Raw genomic sequence first — 16752 nt, forward strand, 5'->3', positions numbered from 1 at the left:
GAGCGCCAGCCTGCGTCACTTGAACTGCCGGCCAGCTCCACCCGGGCGGACCCACACATGGTGGGAACGTGAGGGGGCGGAGCCTGTTCCTGCGCCTCTGGGCCAATCGCCGGGCGGGAGGCACTCAGCCAATGGTAGAGGGGCTCCAGGCGCTCTGGGGGCGGGGACATAGAGAGGAGCTGCGGCGTCATAGGTCACTGGGCGGGCTGTGGGCGGGGTCTGCGGCGCCTACCGGGGCGGAGCGGGGGTGGCCGGAGCAGTCTGGACAGTCATGGCGGCGACTGTGGCGACGGCGGCAGCTGCGGCCCCTGCGCCCGCGCCTGGCACCGACGGCGCCTCTTCCGTGCACTGGTTCCGCAAGGGGCTGCGGCTCCACGACAACCCGGCGCTGCTGGCAGCCGTGCGCGGGGCGCGCTGCGTGCGCTGCGTTTACATCCTCGACCCGTGGTTCGCGGCCTCCTCCTCAGTCGGAATCAACCGATGGAGGTGAGGGGACCCGGGGCGGGGTGGCGGGGACGCAGCCAGGACCCTGGGGTGACCAGCGAATAGCACGATCCCACCCCACCCCCACCCCCTCCACGGCCAGAAGGCCAGAGGAAAGAAGCCGAGACCGGGGAAGTAATTCGCTATGGTCCTAACGCGCCGGTGGTCAGGGCTCAGCCGCTGACAAAGCGCGTTCGCACTGTTACACCTTCTGAGCCTCACAACTGCCTGTGGAACGGAGATCATGATCCCCGTTGTACAGATGAAACCCTTGAGCCCTGGAGACCAAAGTCGACTCACCCAAGGACTTGCACCCAGTGAGTGGCAGAACAGGATCTCCTGGTCTAGAGCTCTTAAGGTCTACTTAGGGAGGGACGGAAGGGAGATACTGTAGTGTGATGGCGGGACGGGTTCCTGCTCGCATTCCTCAAGAGCCCATAGCTGGGCTGGGGAGGTCACTCCTAAGCCTCCGGCTTGTTTGAATCCGCCCTACCGCCCATCCTGGCTTCCCTGCACGCAGACCGTCCTGCCTCTAGCGGTGTCAAGAGACCCTGGCTTAGCATTAAATAAGGCCTTCTCCCCTGTATTATAAATAAAGAAGCCAAAGGCATCTTCACGTGGAGTCACTTTGTGTTCAAAGCCCTGGATTCTCCAAAATGGGTTAAGCCCTGCTCTGGAGCTTTGACCTCGATAGAAAAATTTGAAAGGATCTCAAGTGTTACCCCTTCATCCTCTTGTCATGATTTTAAAGGACAGTTGAGCCATTAGCGGTTAGACTTTTATGAACTGTCGTGCTAAGGTTAGGGAGCAGGAAAGCTGTGATATCAAGGACCCCTCGGATAACCCCCAGGATATGGAGTCGACATGGTCATGGAAAAAGATGAACAGGTCCTTAGTGTATTTTCTCTGTGAACAGTATTCAGACTGAAGAGTTTTGAGACATCATGTACCCGTCGCTCTTCAGAACACCTAGCGGCAGTTGCTGGGTTTGTTTGCATTGTTCGGGGAATGTTTGCTTGTAGCCTTGTTGCATCGATGGACAGGGTTATTTCCAGGATACCGTGGCTCTTGGCACACCATTATCTTCTCGCTAAGGTGTGTGCCCTGCTAAGAGAGTGAGTGCTCCTAGCAGTGGGTCTGCTCAGTGTCCCCTCCTGCCCAGTTTATATAGAGGGAACAACTAAAGATAGTTCTGTGGAGAGCCTGCCCACAGTTTTCAGGCTGCCTTGTTGCTCTGTCTCTGCTCCAGTTTCTACAGATAGGAGGTTGGGTTTGACAAGCATCATCAAATGACCATCCCTAATGTGGACGCTAAGCCAAGCCTCAGACTTTGCCCTGTACCAGTCAGAGCCAAGCAAATGGAATCCGACTACCTTTGTTCCATTGTCATAGACTTTTCTTGGGTTTTGGGAGACATTGCATAGTACTGCCTCCTCTTTTTTGATAGCAGAGCTTAAAAATCAACAATAAAATTCCGGTTGATTAAACTCCAGTCGGCTAGGAACCAGGTGTTTATGGATTTTCGTGGGTCACTGTTTTGTGATCCTGCTATCAGTTTAGTGAAGGAGAAAAGGAATGTGGCTCAGATGCCTGAGTCAAATCCTGAAGCTGTGTAGGAATGCAGATATTAGTTGATTACTTAATGAGTGCCTAATATCTGCCAGGTACTGCTCTAGATGTTGCTAGGGATACAGCAGTGGACAAGCAGATGTGTCTGTGCTCCCAAAACAAAAGGATCTTTAAAAGATTCCTGGGCCCCTTTACCACCCCCCCGTTTTTTTTTGTTTGTTTGTTTTTGTTTTTGTTTTGAGCTGGAGTTTTGTTCTTGTTGCCCATGCTGGAGTGCAGTGGCGCAGTCTGGGCTCACTGCAACCTCCGCCTCCGAGGTTCAAGCGATTCTGCTGCCTCAGCCTCCCAATTAGCCGGGATTACAGGTGCCCACCACCATGCCTGGCTAATTTTATTTATTTATTTATTTATTTATTTAGTATTTTTAGTGGAGACAGGGTTTCATCATGTTGGCTAGGCTGGTCTCAAACTCCTGACCTCAAGTGATCCGCCCACCTCAGTCTCCCAAAGTGCTGAGATTATAGGGCGTGAGCCAGTGTGCCCAGCCCCTTTTCCCCAATTCTGTTTGAATTGTTCTGGGTTATGGCCTGGGCATTAAGGTTTGGGTTTTTCTGTTTTGTTTTGTTTTTTTGAGACAGGCCCTGCTCAGGTGACAACCCAAGCTGAAATGCAGTGGCATGATCATAGCTCTCTGTAGCCTCCACCTCCCGGACTCCGGCGATCCTCCTTCCTCAGTCTCCTGAGTAGCTGGGACTCCAGGCATGCACCACCATGCCTGGCTAATTTTTGAATTTTTTGTAGAGATGGGGTTTCACCATGTCTCCAGGCTGGTCTCGAACTCATGGGCTCAAGCAGTCACCCGCCTCAGCTTCCCAAATTGCTGTGATTGCAGGCATGAGCCACTGGGGCCCAGCCTTGGCCATTAAGGTTTTTAAAGCTCTGATTGCAGCAAACTTGAGAAACACTGGACTAGAGAACCTCTAGTTCAGTTGATTAGAACCTGAGCCTGGCAACCTAGGAAGGGTGTTGCAGTGCATTGGCAGGAAGTCTAATTCATGTTGGCCTTCAGAAGAAAGAGGTGAAGTAACACAAACAGATTGAATATGATAACTGCTCTTGGGCCTGGAAACATACACTCCCACCACCTCCACCATTCTGCTTGCTTCCTGGAGCAGTTGAAGGCAGAGCTGCGTTCTCTTTAGTGCACAAAGTTGGGGACAGAGGGGAGGGCTGGAGCCAGCCATATATTGACATGACTGTCGTGTGTGTAATCGTCTCGTGGCTGTTTCTGGATTCCGAGAGTGGTCTGAGAGAATTGTGCTGCAGCATGACATCCTAGCTCTGCAGCTGTTGGAGTTGCCTCAGAGAAGCCTTCCCTAGGAAGGCACCATCTGCAAGGAGGGAGGCCCCAAAATCTGTGACTCTGTTACCCTCCTGCTCCTCCTACTCTGACTCCCACACAGCGTTCTTCTGCAGATGCAATCAGATTAAAATAACCATGAATGGCACTAAGAGTAAAAAAGGACAGAAAAATGCAACCAAGAAATACACATATTGATTAGCAAGAAGAAGGCTAGCACACTCGTTGCCTTGGTGGTGGTGGGAAGTTTATGGGCTAATTGCAGCTCTAGGAGCCTCAGGATTTTCTTTTCCAAGTGCTGCTTGGCTAAGCCCTTTCACATTTTCCCCAGCCGCACCTCCCCCAAATTTGCTACATCTGGAAGGAGGTACTGCAACAGGAATATAAACAAAAGGAAGACGGGAGCAGCTTCTAGATTTTAAAATGGCCTCTGTGGTTTTTTATTACCTTTCTCTCCTTACTGCAACGTGGGTAGGTGTTAGAAACAATTCCCCTTCCACTTTATTTAAGTCATCTTGTTCCTGGCTCTGTGCTGCACCTCTTTCAGGAGCTTCCGGGACAGAGAGAATTTGTGCAAATAGAAAATGTTCCCTCTCAGCCCATTTCTCTCAGAATTGGGAAATGAGGTAAACTGGGAACCTCCCAGGATGCCCCAGGAGAACAAGTGTGCCTGTCTTCCTAGATGCTGAGAGCTGAACACTGCTGGACTGGGAAGCGGGTTGCGAACTATGGTCTACTGGCTGGGAAGTAGGAGCTTCTCTGAGCTATTCACGTGGGTACCTGAGAGAGGCACTTTACCCTTCTGCTGCCAAGGAAATGTTTCCATTTGCCCAAAGGGGCTAAAAGCATTTTTTATCTTTCTCTTTGAAATTAGGAAAGAATAGATATATTTTTAAAATAATAAGTATTTAATATTTAAGTATTTCTAAGTGTCAGTCAGATACTTAGAAATAAATCCCTGCCATAGATTATGAGCTTAGGTTGTCCTTTTCCATGGGGCTTAAGCTCTCTTAATTAGGGAAAAATTAATTTCTATTAATATCCTATGTAGCCAGTCTATGCCAGCCAATGGTATCATCTTTATTGTTAGATAACCCTGGCTTGAAGCAGAGGAATTTGGTCAAGGACAGTCTGGACCCAAAATAATTCACTCTTATCCTCCCTCCCTCATTAACAACAAATAAATAAAATATTCCTCAACACAGGATTGGCCATCCCTAGAGAAGGCCTTCTTAAATATGAGTAATTCATCAAAGATCTGATTGTTTTATTCTAAAAGGCTAGCCTCATAGAGTTCCTAAATTGTAGTGTCCTCTCTATTTTTGGAAATCCCAGTCTGGTTTTCTCCCATCCTGCCCGCCTCTGGCTCCAGAGCACTTACGTAATAATGTAATTCAGTTGCACATGTTGTCTAATCCACAGGGTGAGCTTTGCTCTCCCAGGACCATGTGCTCTGAATTTTGGCCATGTGAGCTCAGCTAGGAGCTGCCAAGGGTGAAGTGCCAGCCCCCAACACCACCACCTCCGATGCCCAGGCCAGTTTCCTTCAGGGTCCCCTCAATGGAGTAAAGAGGAATTGAAGTAAAAGAGGAGGGTTCTAAGGAACCACAGAAGCCCCAAGGTGCTCGCTGGTGAAATAATGCATGTACCTGCCCAGTGAGCCTCTGCCCAGTCACAGCACTGCTCCAAATGTGATACAAAGCTGTCACCTGGCAGGCCTCAAAGGTGGTACCCTGGTGGTGGCTTCCCATTGCCTGCATTCTCTGGCTGCCTAGAGTCTGGGGATAGTGGGGACCCTCCCCACACCTCCACCTATTGCAACCTATATGGTCACTGTTCTGAGCACCCCCTTCCAGAGGGAAGTTGGAAGAAGCAGAGCATTTCTAGTGGCCCAAAGGGGAGACAAATATTTCTTTCCCAAGAGAAAAAGTTTAGTAGAAACAAATGAGAAGTAAAGAAAGGCAACTTGTAAACAGAGGCTAGAAGTAAAGTTTTCTAGAGCAGTGCCTGTGAAACTTTAATGTGCAAATGAATCACCAGGGAATCTTGCTAAAATACAGATTCTAATTTTGGAGGTCTGGGTGAGAGCCTGAGATTCTGCATTTCAGCCAGCTCCTGGGTGTTTCACAGCCAATGCTGCTGATTGTCAGACCATACTCAGAGGAGGAAAGATCTGGCAGCAGAGGTGTTCTTGGCCTCTGAGTTGGCCTGTGGTGCTCCCTGATGGCTGAGCCGAGGGCAGCACAGCCTCAGTGCTCGTTGAGAGGCAGTGACTGGCTGAAAACGAACACATTAAGCCTGACAGATTGCCTGGGTTTGAATTCTGGCCACTTATTAGGTATATGATGTTGGGCAAGTTCCTAATCTCTGTATGCCTCAGTTCCTTCATCTGCAAAATGGAATGATGATAGTACCTACCGGATTGGGCTGTTTGAGAATACATGAGGTAATGTATGTGAAACAAGGAGAATAATGCCTGTCATTGTAAATGTTTATTAAATGTTAGTCATTGCCATTGTTATCATTATTTTTATTTAGTTGCTCGGTTCAGCAACTTCTATCTGCCTCTCTTCTCTGCTTCCTGCTATAAACATCTCTTGTGAAAGAAGAAAAGGGCTCTCATAGGATTAGCTGTGCTTTAGAGATGCTGCAAGGAATCTCTCCTTTTAGTAAATGAGATCTAAAAATAAAGTTCTATAGAAGGCAGATTGCTACATGTTCTGGAACCCAGATTTCATGTGCATTTCAACCTTATTTATAGCTTCAAATCAAAGTCCTATGCAGCCTGGTGGACTGTGAGGGAAAAGGCCCCAAAGTGCATGGCAAGGACACGGAGCTGCCGATGGAGGACCCTGTGTCCTGAAATTTAAATCACCGCCCCTATCTCTAGGCAGGGTCCAGGTTTCAGGTGGCCTGAGAACATTTGCATGGATTTTCCTTCTTTTCCTTCTAGAAGAGTGGTGAGGCTTGGGGGAGGCCAACACAAGTAATGTACTCGCAGCTCCCTGTTCCTTTTTTGAAGATGTCAAATTTTCAAAACCAGAAACTCACAGAGGTGAAGCTTTTGGTTTGCATAAAGTGGCATTCAACCTATTAGTCTTCCATCCCAACCCCTCGGAGAGTCTTCTGCATGCTCTTTTGCAAACATGATGCTTTGAGCCAAGCCCAGGGCTCACCCATGCTAGAATGTGGGTCTGTGGCATTGGCTGTGGGAGTGTGTCAAGTTGTGTACGTCAGAGGCAGCAGTGGGGGCTGGTTCCAGTTGGCAGCCTGGGAACAGTCACTGCCTCTGTAAGCCTCCAGTAGTCAGGGAATGTGACTGTGACGTGCTGCAGAGGAGGTACAGGGCTTCATTGTGCTCAAGATAAAATCTAGCCATTCTGATTGTTGACAGAGAAGAAGAATGCTGGGGATGGGTGGAGACCCAAGGGGCAGATAGCAGGTGCCTCAGGAGTCTGAAATATGCAGCTGACCTGTGGGTTCCTGAGGAAGAAGATAAGAATGTCAGTGGATTACCTGTAGTCAGATTGCTATTAGAGAAAGGGATTCCAAACTCCTGAGGGCCTGCAGAATCTCAGTCCCTGGAGCAGAGTTGGCATGCAACTAGAAATCTTCAGAAATGGGACACAGAGCCCAGCATGGTGGCTCACCCCTGTAATTCCAGCACTCTGGAAGTCTGAGGTGGGTGGATCATTTGAGGTCAGGAGTTCGAGACCAGCCCAGCCAACATAGTGAAACCCTGTCTCTACCAAAAATATTTTTTTAAAAATTAATTGGGTGTGGTGCACATACCTGTAATCCCAGCTACTTGGGAGGCTGAGGCAGGAGAATCTCTTGAACCTGGGATGTGGAGGTTGCAGTGAGCCGAGATCATGCCACTGCACTCCAGCCTGGGTAACAGAACGAGACTCCAACTCAAAAAAAAAAAGGGAGGGGGGCACAGAGAGGAAAATGTGGGTTTCAGAGTGACCACCCTAGGTCCCTGAATCCCAGCTTTGTCACTTAACACCTATGGTCTTAGGTAAATTAATTCACCTCTCAGTGTCTCAGTTCCTCATCTACAAAATAAGGCTGGTACTATTTCCCTTCAAAATAGTTGAGAGAATGCACTTTAAAAGCATGACAAAACCAATATCCCGTTAATAACCTTGTTTGCCTCTGGGGAGGGAGGGAGGAGAAGACCCTTTTACTGTGTACTGCTTGTCACTGGAATTTTGAGCCACATGAATAGTTTATCTGGTTAGAATGTTAATTTAAATATAAAACATCAAAGGCACTCAGCAAATGTTAATTTTCTTTCCCTTCCCCCTGGTGATCCAGGTCTCCTGCTGAAGTTCTTGCCTATCTGTAGTCTTCCCCACTCCCACCCCCACAAAACTGTGAGGTATCTATTGAGAAGTACCTTCTAAGGCCTTCTTCCTCTTGGGATGAGAACCTGATTACCAGAGGCTGGAGAGGCCTGGAGAGTGAGCCACCTGTCAAACAAAGCTCTGGGGACTGGGGATGCATTGCAGGTTGTGAGGCTGTGGCAGCAGAAATATGCATGGCCTAGAGCATGCGTGCAGAAAGGCAAGGAGTCTTTTCTACCAGAGTAAGTAGGATTTTCCCGGCTATGGCAGTCTGGTCCTCTGCTAAGAGGACACAGTGCTTCCATACCACAGCATTGCACTGGCTTTTCAGACGGTTCCCAAGTGAGTCTCACAACAACCTCGTGCTGGGCAGATACTTAATCCAGCCCCAGAGACTGCGAGGGAGTAAGTGACTTGCCTCTGATCACATAGAGACACCACACTAGGAACAGCTCACATTTATCTCATGATGTCTGTGTGCCAGGCACAGTGCTACATTTTTTTCACGTTACTCTATTTTCTTTTCTTAGCAATTCTATGAGATAGGTACTAACATTAGCTTCACTTTGCCAATGAGAAAACAGGCAAAGAGGTTAGGTTATTGCCTAAAGTCACATAGCTAGTAAGTGGCAAGGCCAGGATTTGAAGCAGAACAGCGCTGATCCAGTCCTGGGCTGGAACCCGGGCCTCTCCAGCCCTAGTGATAATGAGGCTACCTGTTGGGCATAAGCAGTGAACCAGTTTCTCCCTGCTTTGTTAGGAAAGAGAGCCCCTCTTTATGATGTTCTCATTAACAACACCTGTGTGGACTCTGCAGGTTCCTACTTCAGTCTCTGGAAGATTTGGACACAAGTTTAAGGAAACTGAACTCCCGCCTGTTTGTAGTCCGGGGACAGCCAGCCGATGTGTTCCCAAGGCTGTTCAAGGTAAGCGTGTAGAGCCCCCAGAGAAGACAGTGAGATTCTGTCTCTGAGGGTTCCCCACAGCCTGAATGAGATGATATTCCGACTGAGGGAATGGAAACATCAGGGCGGGTCTGGCTCTTGCTGCTAGAGAAGTTGGGAGCAAAGGCAGCCAGTTAGCTTCCTCTTGGAGTGGAAACTGTGTTAAGGAAAAAAAATTCTGTGAAACCAGTGTCTTGCTGGAAATCTCCCAGTTCAGTCCAGACATAGGATGTGGTAAGTCATTCCATCCCGGATGCCAGTGACATCCTTCGATGTTTTCTTGGCTGAAGCCAGCAAGATTTATTAGGGTTCCTTCTAAGCCAAGACTGAGAGTGGGGTTTCATGTCTAGCAAGGTGCATTTCCCATCTTGCTTTGCTCTGCTTATTGGGAAAAGTCAGCCTTTCTGAGGAAGCTTCCTTGTTGCCCATGGGGTAAATGATTGATAGAAATCTTCATTTTGGTGCCACATAGGTTTCTGTTTGCAGTATCAGGGGGCCAGTCCACTTTTCCCTCAATTCCTGTAAAAAGCATATTCTAAGGCCCACAAAGCAGCACAGAAACTCATGGACAGAGGGCTCTGGGACAGTCTGCTTTCCTTGTCAGCAGCACACCATGATTTCATGCCCCTCTCCACCCTAACTCCGAGACAAAAGTCATGTCAGGGCAGACAGCTTAGTAAACACATCATCCTTCAGATCCCCTCCCCACACCCCCACACATAATTGCGCATACATGTACAAATCACACTGTGCTAGTCATTGCCCACATTCATTGAGGGCTGCATGTGAGTCAAGCGCTTTCCCAGTGCTTGTTTACATCAACTCACTTATCCTGACAGCAGGCCTGAGAGGTAGCTACTGCCATCCCGCTTTACAGGTGAGGAGACAATGATTGGTTGTGAAGTTAATAAGCGGTGGTCTTGGATTCTCTGACTCGAGAGCTGTGTCCTTACCCACCATACCATATAAATACATTTGCCTTCCTTCTCCCCATGGCATTGCCCTTTCTCTCCCCCCAGCAACTCAGAGGCCAACCCAGTTATAGCCCAGAGATATAGCTAGGTCATCCATTCAGTCATTTCATGTATTTCGATTGAGCTTTTGCTAGGTACTAGGCCCCATACTAGGTATAAGGGTAATGATGATGAGTGAGACAGCTTGGTTGCTGCTCTGAGAGTTCACACTAATGGGGGAAACAGGCGAGTGATAGGCAGCTTCTTTGTCATGTAATACATCCTGCAGTGGAAAAAAGACAAGGTGCAGAAGAATTATATTTAAGGAGGAGGTCAAGAAGGCTTTTTGGAGAAAACATCATTTAATAATATTGCTATTATTGTTCACAGGTTACAATGGGTATTCAATGATGTAATCTATATGAACTAAGTATGGTATTATATAGGGCTTTTCATATAGGTAAGTCCTGGCTTATAGCAAGGGCTCAATAAATGTTTAGTGCTATTTATCCTTGAATGGGGGATAACTGCTCCTGCTAAGGACCCACCCCCAGGCAGGACTGGGTCAGGACCAGCCCTGCCTGGGCATAGCCAGGACATTTGCTCCTGTGGTTCAGAACTTTCAGAGACCCTGCCCAGAGGCTTTGGTTAGAATGCGTTTTTCTTCTTGCAAGCTGCATGCTCTAGGGCTTTCTATGGGTTGTCTGTACAACCATTCACTGGGCCAGCTTGCTATGAGATCTAGAAATTCCTACCAGAAAGAATTTTCCTCCTTTTCAACATGCAGCCCTCTGGTCAGTTTCCTCTGACCTCCAGACTAAGGATCGCTTCGCCCTTCCTGACTCTCTCAGGGCTGGAACCTATTAGCTCTGTTTGCTATTGGCCTCAGGAGCGTTGCTGTGGAAACAATTAAGACACTTCACATAGCACAACTCTGCCAAGAAAACTAGGCCACAAGTCTGCAGGGCTGTGAGGAGCTCTGGGAAAAGCTTGCTGAGTAGGCGGAAGGCTGTGGTCCTGTCCCACCCATGAGTCAGTGCCTCTCCCTGGGACTGGGGGTCTCCCAGGAGCATTGTATTTATAGCCTCCTGCTGCATTCTCCTGCCTCAAGGACACAGCAAGTGCACAAGGCTGCCGGCCTCTCTCCTGACTCCACTGCTGCTGTGCTGTTGGCCTCGCCTCACTGCCTGCCCACCTCGGCTTCTTTGCTTTCCACATCAAATCCCTGTTCCTAGTTTGTTCTGCTGCTCTCAGACTAGCTCTGTTCTCTCCCAGGAAAGAACTGAGAGTCCAGCTTCCCCTTTCTTCCCAAACACAGTGTTGAACATAACAGATCCTCTCCCCACAGGAATGGGGAGTGACCCGCTTGACCTTCGAATATGACTCCGAACCCTTTGGGAAAGAACGGGATGCAGCCATCATGAAGATGGCCAAAGAGGCTGGTGTGGAAGTGGTGACTGAGAACTCTCATACCCTCTATGACCTGGACAGGTAAGAGATGGGGCCCAGGAGTCAGGTTACCGATTGTGAGAGTTCGTGATTTGGGCCCCTGCTGAGCAGAACTCAGGGAGGTTCTGCAATAAGGCCACCTGACCCAGGAGGCGTGGCATCTTCTAGAAGCTGGAGGAGAATAGGTCAGAGTCAGGGCTTGTAGAACAGGTCACAAAGAGCTTTACTCGATTTGGGTGGCAGAGAGGCTTATAGGCCCAAGGCGTGGAAGTAATGAGGAGCCACACTCAGGGTCTTCACAGATCTGCTCCTAGTATGTCTGAGTCCCACCTGTGCCTCATACTCCCACTTCCATCCTGCTCGGCTGCCCTTTGACCTCAGTGGACCCTGTCTGTTACCCCCTCCAACAGACCTCTGTTCACAAAGGTCCAGTTCCTAGGCTGGGCATAGTGGCTCATGCCTGGAATCCCAGCACTTTGAGAGGCCAAAGCAAGAGGATCACATGAGTCCAGGCATTCAAGATCAGCCTGGGCAACATAGTGAGACCCCCGTCTCTACAAAAAGTAAAGAAATATATTAGCCAGGCACGGTGGCACATGCCTATAGTCCCATTTACTCAGGAGGCTCATGTGGGAGGATTGCTTGAGCCCAGGGGGTTGAGGCTGCCATGAGCTGTGACATGCCACATCACTTCAGCCTAAGTGACAGAGCAAGACCCTGTGTCAAAAAAAAAAAAAGATGAGTTCCCCGGTTCTGTGACTATCTGGGTTTTCAGGCCATGTTGCTTGGTGGTGGGGAGGGCTCTAGAGATCCCTGCAGGGAGCTGCTAACTACAGAGGAACCTCTTCCCCTGGTGACAGCCTCTGTGCTTTCAGAGATTCTAGGAGGAAATCCTCTCCTCCCCTTCCCTGCCAGAGCTGTCACCCTCCTGCTGCTGCTGCTGCTGCCAAGCCAGCAGCCGCCGCCGCTCCCCACCCCCACTCCCCAACCCAGTGCTGGCTGCCAAGAAGCCAGGTCACACAGCTGTGCACGTGAGCCAGGCCCTCAGGAGGAGAGGCTGGGTGTGGAGATCCTCCTCCTGCTGCATGCCAGAGGAGGGGGAGGCACAGCAGAGGCCGCAGCCGACCTTATATCTCCACTAACATGGGGAGAGCGAGGCAGAACAAACTGAGAAATGAACTCACCCAGCCAGATGGGCCTTGCATAAGCTGCTTCTTGGCCAACAAGAGCCTGAGGAATGTGGCTCCTTACCATCCCAATTCATCCTTATATAAAACAGCCTCCGTTTTCTTCTTCACCCTCTAGTCATCTTTCCTTCTTGCATGACTACAGTTATATTTCCCCTGCTCTTGAAAAGTATGTTGTAAACTACAAGACACTCTTTAAGTATTAGTTGTGGCTGTGGACTCTGTGTTGGCTAACAAATAGAGGCTAAGAAAGGGATGATTGTCCAAAAAAAGGAACATGTCTGCTATTCCTTATGATGTTAGAGTGGAAAAAAAAAAAGAGAGAAAAGATGTCTTTAGCTCTTATCAAAGGACTTCGTCCAGGGCTTACGGGAGTAGTGGCCTGTGGAAATTCCTGTAGCTTGGACAGTTAGGCCAAGTGCCAAGCAGGCTAGTAGGGATTTTTCTGTGATTAATAAAGAGATGTGATCAGTCCTGTCTTGAGGCAGCTCTGCATCAACACCAGGGAGCCTGGAATTGAGTCCAAGCTCTGACCGTGCCTTGCTTCATTACTTGAGGCACCTGCTCCAGCTTTCTGGGCTTTATTTTCCGTCTCGGTAAAATGGAGATCCAGCCTCCCTTGCCCCCTCCTTTCCATTCAGGCATGGGACCTGTGAGTGGATGAGGAAAGCCACCCTGAAAGCCTTCAGAGTCTGGGCTCCTTTTTGGGTGGATAGGAACCCAAATCAGAGGGCCTTGTGGGTAACAATAGCTGTGCTTTGGGCTCCCTAGGATCATTGAGCTGAATGGGCAGAAGCCACCCCTTACATACAAGCGCTTTCAGGCCATCATCAGCCGCATGGAGCTGCCCAAGAAGCCAGTGGGCTCGGTGACCAGCCAGCAGATGGACAGCTGCAGGGCCGAGATCCAGGAGAACCACGATGAGACCTACGGCGTGCCCTCTCTGGAGGAGCTGGGTGCGTACTTCCCACCCAGAGCTGCCTGTGCTGGTGCTTCCTTTTGTATAAATAAATTATTTGTCAAAGTAATGCATGTTATTATAGAAAGGTTAGAAAGCACAGGAAAACAAAGATGGAAATGGCAGTCACTATTACTCCACCACCCAGAGGTAACCACAATTACTTTTTTTTTTTTTTTTTTTGAGACAGAGTTTCGCTCTTGTTACCCAGGCTGGAGTGCAATGGTGCGATCTCAGCTCACCGCAACCTCCGCCTCCTGGGTTCAGGCAATTCTCCTGCCTCAGCCTCCTGAGTAGTTGGGATTATAGGCACGCGCCACCATGCCCAGCTAATTTTTTTTTTTGTATTTTTAGTAGAGACGAGGTTTCACCATGTTGACCAGGATGGTCTCGCTCTCTTGACCTCATGATCCACCCGCCTCGGCCTCCCAAAGTGCTGGGATTACAGGCTTGAGCCACCGCGCCCGGCCACAATTACTTTTAAACTATGTCCTTCCAGTATTTGTTCTGTTCATACTCACACATGTAGTCTTCTGTTTCTGGTTCTAGATTGTGCCTCATTTGTACTTCCCTCTCACAGACAATATAGGGACTGACTGGCACTGGTGTCTGTGGGCTTCTCAGTAACAGGATAACTAGTATTGCTTCCGTTGAAAGTGGGGAGTCTGTCAGCCTCTTGGATTACTAACTACACTCTTTCACCCCTCCCTCTTTCTTTTTCTTTTCTTTTTTTTTTTTCTCTTTGAGATGGAGTCTTGCTCTTGCTCAGGCTGGAATGCAGTGGTGCAGTCTTGGCTCACTGCAACCTCTGCCTCCTGAGTTCAAGCAATGCTCCTGCCTCAGCCTCCCAAGTAGCTGGGATTACAGGTGCCTGCCACCGTACCCAGCTAATACTTGTGTTTTTAGTGGTGACAGGGCTTCACCATGTTGGCCAGACTGGTTTTGAACTCGTGACCTCAAGTGATCCACCCATCTCAGACTCCCAAAGTGCTGGGATTACAGACATAAGCCACAGCACCTGGCCACCCCTCCCATCTTTTGATCTGAACAAAGCTATTAGTCTTTTTCACCTGAAAACCACAGTTGTTACCAGTTAGTCTGAAAAGGCCGGAGGTCCAGGATTGTTCTCACCTGCCTGGAGTGATGAGGGACTGACGTGGGGCAGACAGGGGAAAGCAGAAAAAACAGTGACTGTGGGAAGAGAACCAAGTTGACCTAGAAAAAGCTAAAACTTCAAGGATTATCTCATCCCCAGTAGCACCAAGATGCTATGGTTCAGTTCTCATAAAGTTCAAATAACAGATCAGTGTGTCGAGACTTGCCAGGCTATCCCTGAAATGGTCTAACCTCCTGTCTGTGACCCTTCCTTCTCTTCAGGATTCCCCACTGAAGGACTCGGTCCAGCTGTCTGGCAGGGAGGAGAGACAGAAGCTCTGGCCCGCCTTGATAAGCACTTGGAACGGAAGGTATGGGCCATTTCTGAGACACAGAGCGGCAGATACGGATATCCACACAGTGGGGGATACAGGTCATGTTCATGTCCTTTAGTGCCTCTTGGCTCACACTGGTTGGAAAATGAAAAATCCTCCACTCCTCCTGATGGCCGTTAACCACAGCAACACTAATAGCAGCTACCATTTAGCGAGTACTTACCATGTGCTGGTCACTAGGCTCAGCATTTCCGGGTTAAGCACTGCTGGCATTTCTTTTAATCTTTCCAACAGCCCTACAAGGTAGGTATTAAGCTGTTCATTCTACAGATTGCAAAATTGAGGCTTAGAGAGATTAAGTAACTTGCCTGAGGTCACAGAGTTAGTAATTCCAGGTCGAGTATCCCTTATCCAAAGTGCTTGGGACCAAAAGTGTTTCAGATTTTAGATTCTTGAATTAGGGATGCTCACCTTTTACTAGTAAAACCTTGTTCTATGTTATTCTAAAGCTATGCTGGATTGCTTGTCTTTCATCTGTGGGAAGGCTCCCCCTTCTAAGAGGATATCTGGTCAGTCAAGTCTATAAGATTATTTTGTGTTGATGTGTCTCCTCACCTTTTGCTGGAACTCTTTCAGCATGTTGATTTCCATTTCCTTGGACACAGAGCAGATGGCCCAGCTCCCAGTGCAGTGCGAATTGGGGAGGGAAGAAGCCCAGGTCTACAGTGTCACATGGCCCTCATCCCCCTGCAGCTAGAGGAGCAGAGAAGTTTCTCATATCTGAGAACCGTCCTCTCCTAGTTCCCTGCCCCCTGCAGCTGGTTTATAAAATAACAGCTTTTTTTTTTTTTTTTTTTTTTTTTTTTTTTTTTTTTTGATACTGAGATTCACTCTTGTTGCTCAGGCCGGAGTGCAATGGCACGATCTTGGCTCACTGCAACCTCTGCCTCCTGGGTTCAAGCAATTCTCCTGCCTCAGCATCCCAAGTAGCTGGGATTAACAGGAATGCGCCACCACGCCTAGCTAATTTTGTATCTTTAGTAGACACGTGGTTTCTCCATGTTGGTCAGGCTGGTCTCGAACCCCCAACCTTAGCCTGCCTTGGCATCCCAAAGTGCTGGGATTACAAGCATGAGCCACCATGCCCAGCCAATCACGGCTTTTTCTATACCTACTAAGATGGCTAGGTATTTTGCCCAGCAGCCAGGTGATGATAATGGAATAGATGATAATAGAACAAGGAGGCCAAGGCACGTCCACTTGGGAAGGACGTTCTCCAGTCCTGGAGGTGTCCAGTCAACAGTGAAGGCCCACAGCCTCTGTGTTTCCACCTAGGCGTTACCATCAGCCTGGGCCAAAAGCAAGCCCCACAGACTTGAAAGGATGAGACCTGCTATCTCTGTCCACATCAGAAGCTTTACCTAGAGATTCTTGGGTCCAGTTTGAAGACAAAGGTTGGGCCAAGGGGCAGAAGGGTGGAGACGACAAATGGGATTGCAGGAGTAGAATAAGGCTTAAACCTGTAAAGAGCTATGGCCTGTGCAAAGCAATAGAAGTTGGGTAACACAAAGAAAAAAAAGCTATGACTTGTGGTTTTTATCAGCTGGAGAACATTTTGTAGAGGGATGCCCCTTAAGTCACCAACAGGAGTTCCTTTTCTACAAACCCCCAGTGGGCCCCTTCTCCCAAGGGCCCTTGTGCCATGGATGGGTTCAGACTCAGTGGTAGCCAGAGGAAATACTGTGTCCTGCACATCTGGCAGAACAGAAAGTGCTAGAGGTGCAGGAGTTGATCCTGATTTCAGGATGTTTAGCTTCCTTTAGTTCTCCAAATCAAATCTGAAGGGAATATCTACTCATGCCAGGATGTTTTAGCTTCTAGAAAGACTGTGAACAAGTTAGGCATGGAGTCTGTCTCCAGAAACACAGTCTTCTGGAAATGATGGACATTAAACAAGGCATTATAGATGTTCTAAGGATTAGAAAGGGAGAGGTTCAGAGGGTTACGGGAGCAAAGAGCATGAGGATTACATCAATCAGTTCTTGTCTGCAAGCTGGCTTTTGAAAAAGG

General features: G+C 48.8%; 1 protein-coding gene across 1 annotated transcript in view; it reads left to right on the forward strand.

Moving 5' to 3' along the window:
• The first annotated feature begins 236 nt into the window (after positions 1-236).
• CRY2 (cryptochrome circadian regulator 2) overlaps positions 237-16752 on the forward strand; it is a 36033-nt gene continuing 19517 nt past the window's right edge. The window contains exons 1-5 of the mRNA XM_010333769.3: positions 237-486; positions 8579-8687; positions 11007-11149; positions 13066-13250; positions 14630-14718. Of these exons, the coding sequence (XP_010332071.1) occupies positions 272-486; positions 8579-8687; positions 11007-11149; positions 13066-13250; positions 14630-14718 (741 nt within the window). The 5' untranslated portion in view covers positions 237-271. The remainder of the gene's footprint in view (positions 487-8578; positions 8688-11006; positions 11150-13065; positions 13251-14629; positions 14719-16752) is intronic.

Source organism: Saimiri boliviensis, chromosome 6 (assembly GCF_048565385.1).
Source record: "Saimiri boliviensis isolate mSaiBol1 chromosome 6, mSaiBol1.pri, whole genome shotgun sequence".
NCBI classification, from domain to species: domain Eukaryota; kingdom Metazoa; phylum Chordata; class Mammalia; order Primates; family Cebidae; genus Saimiri; species Saimiri boliviensis.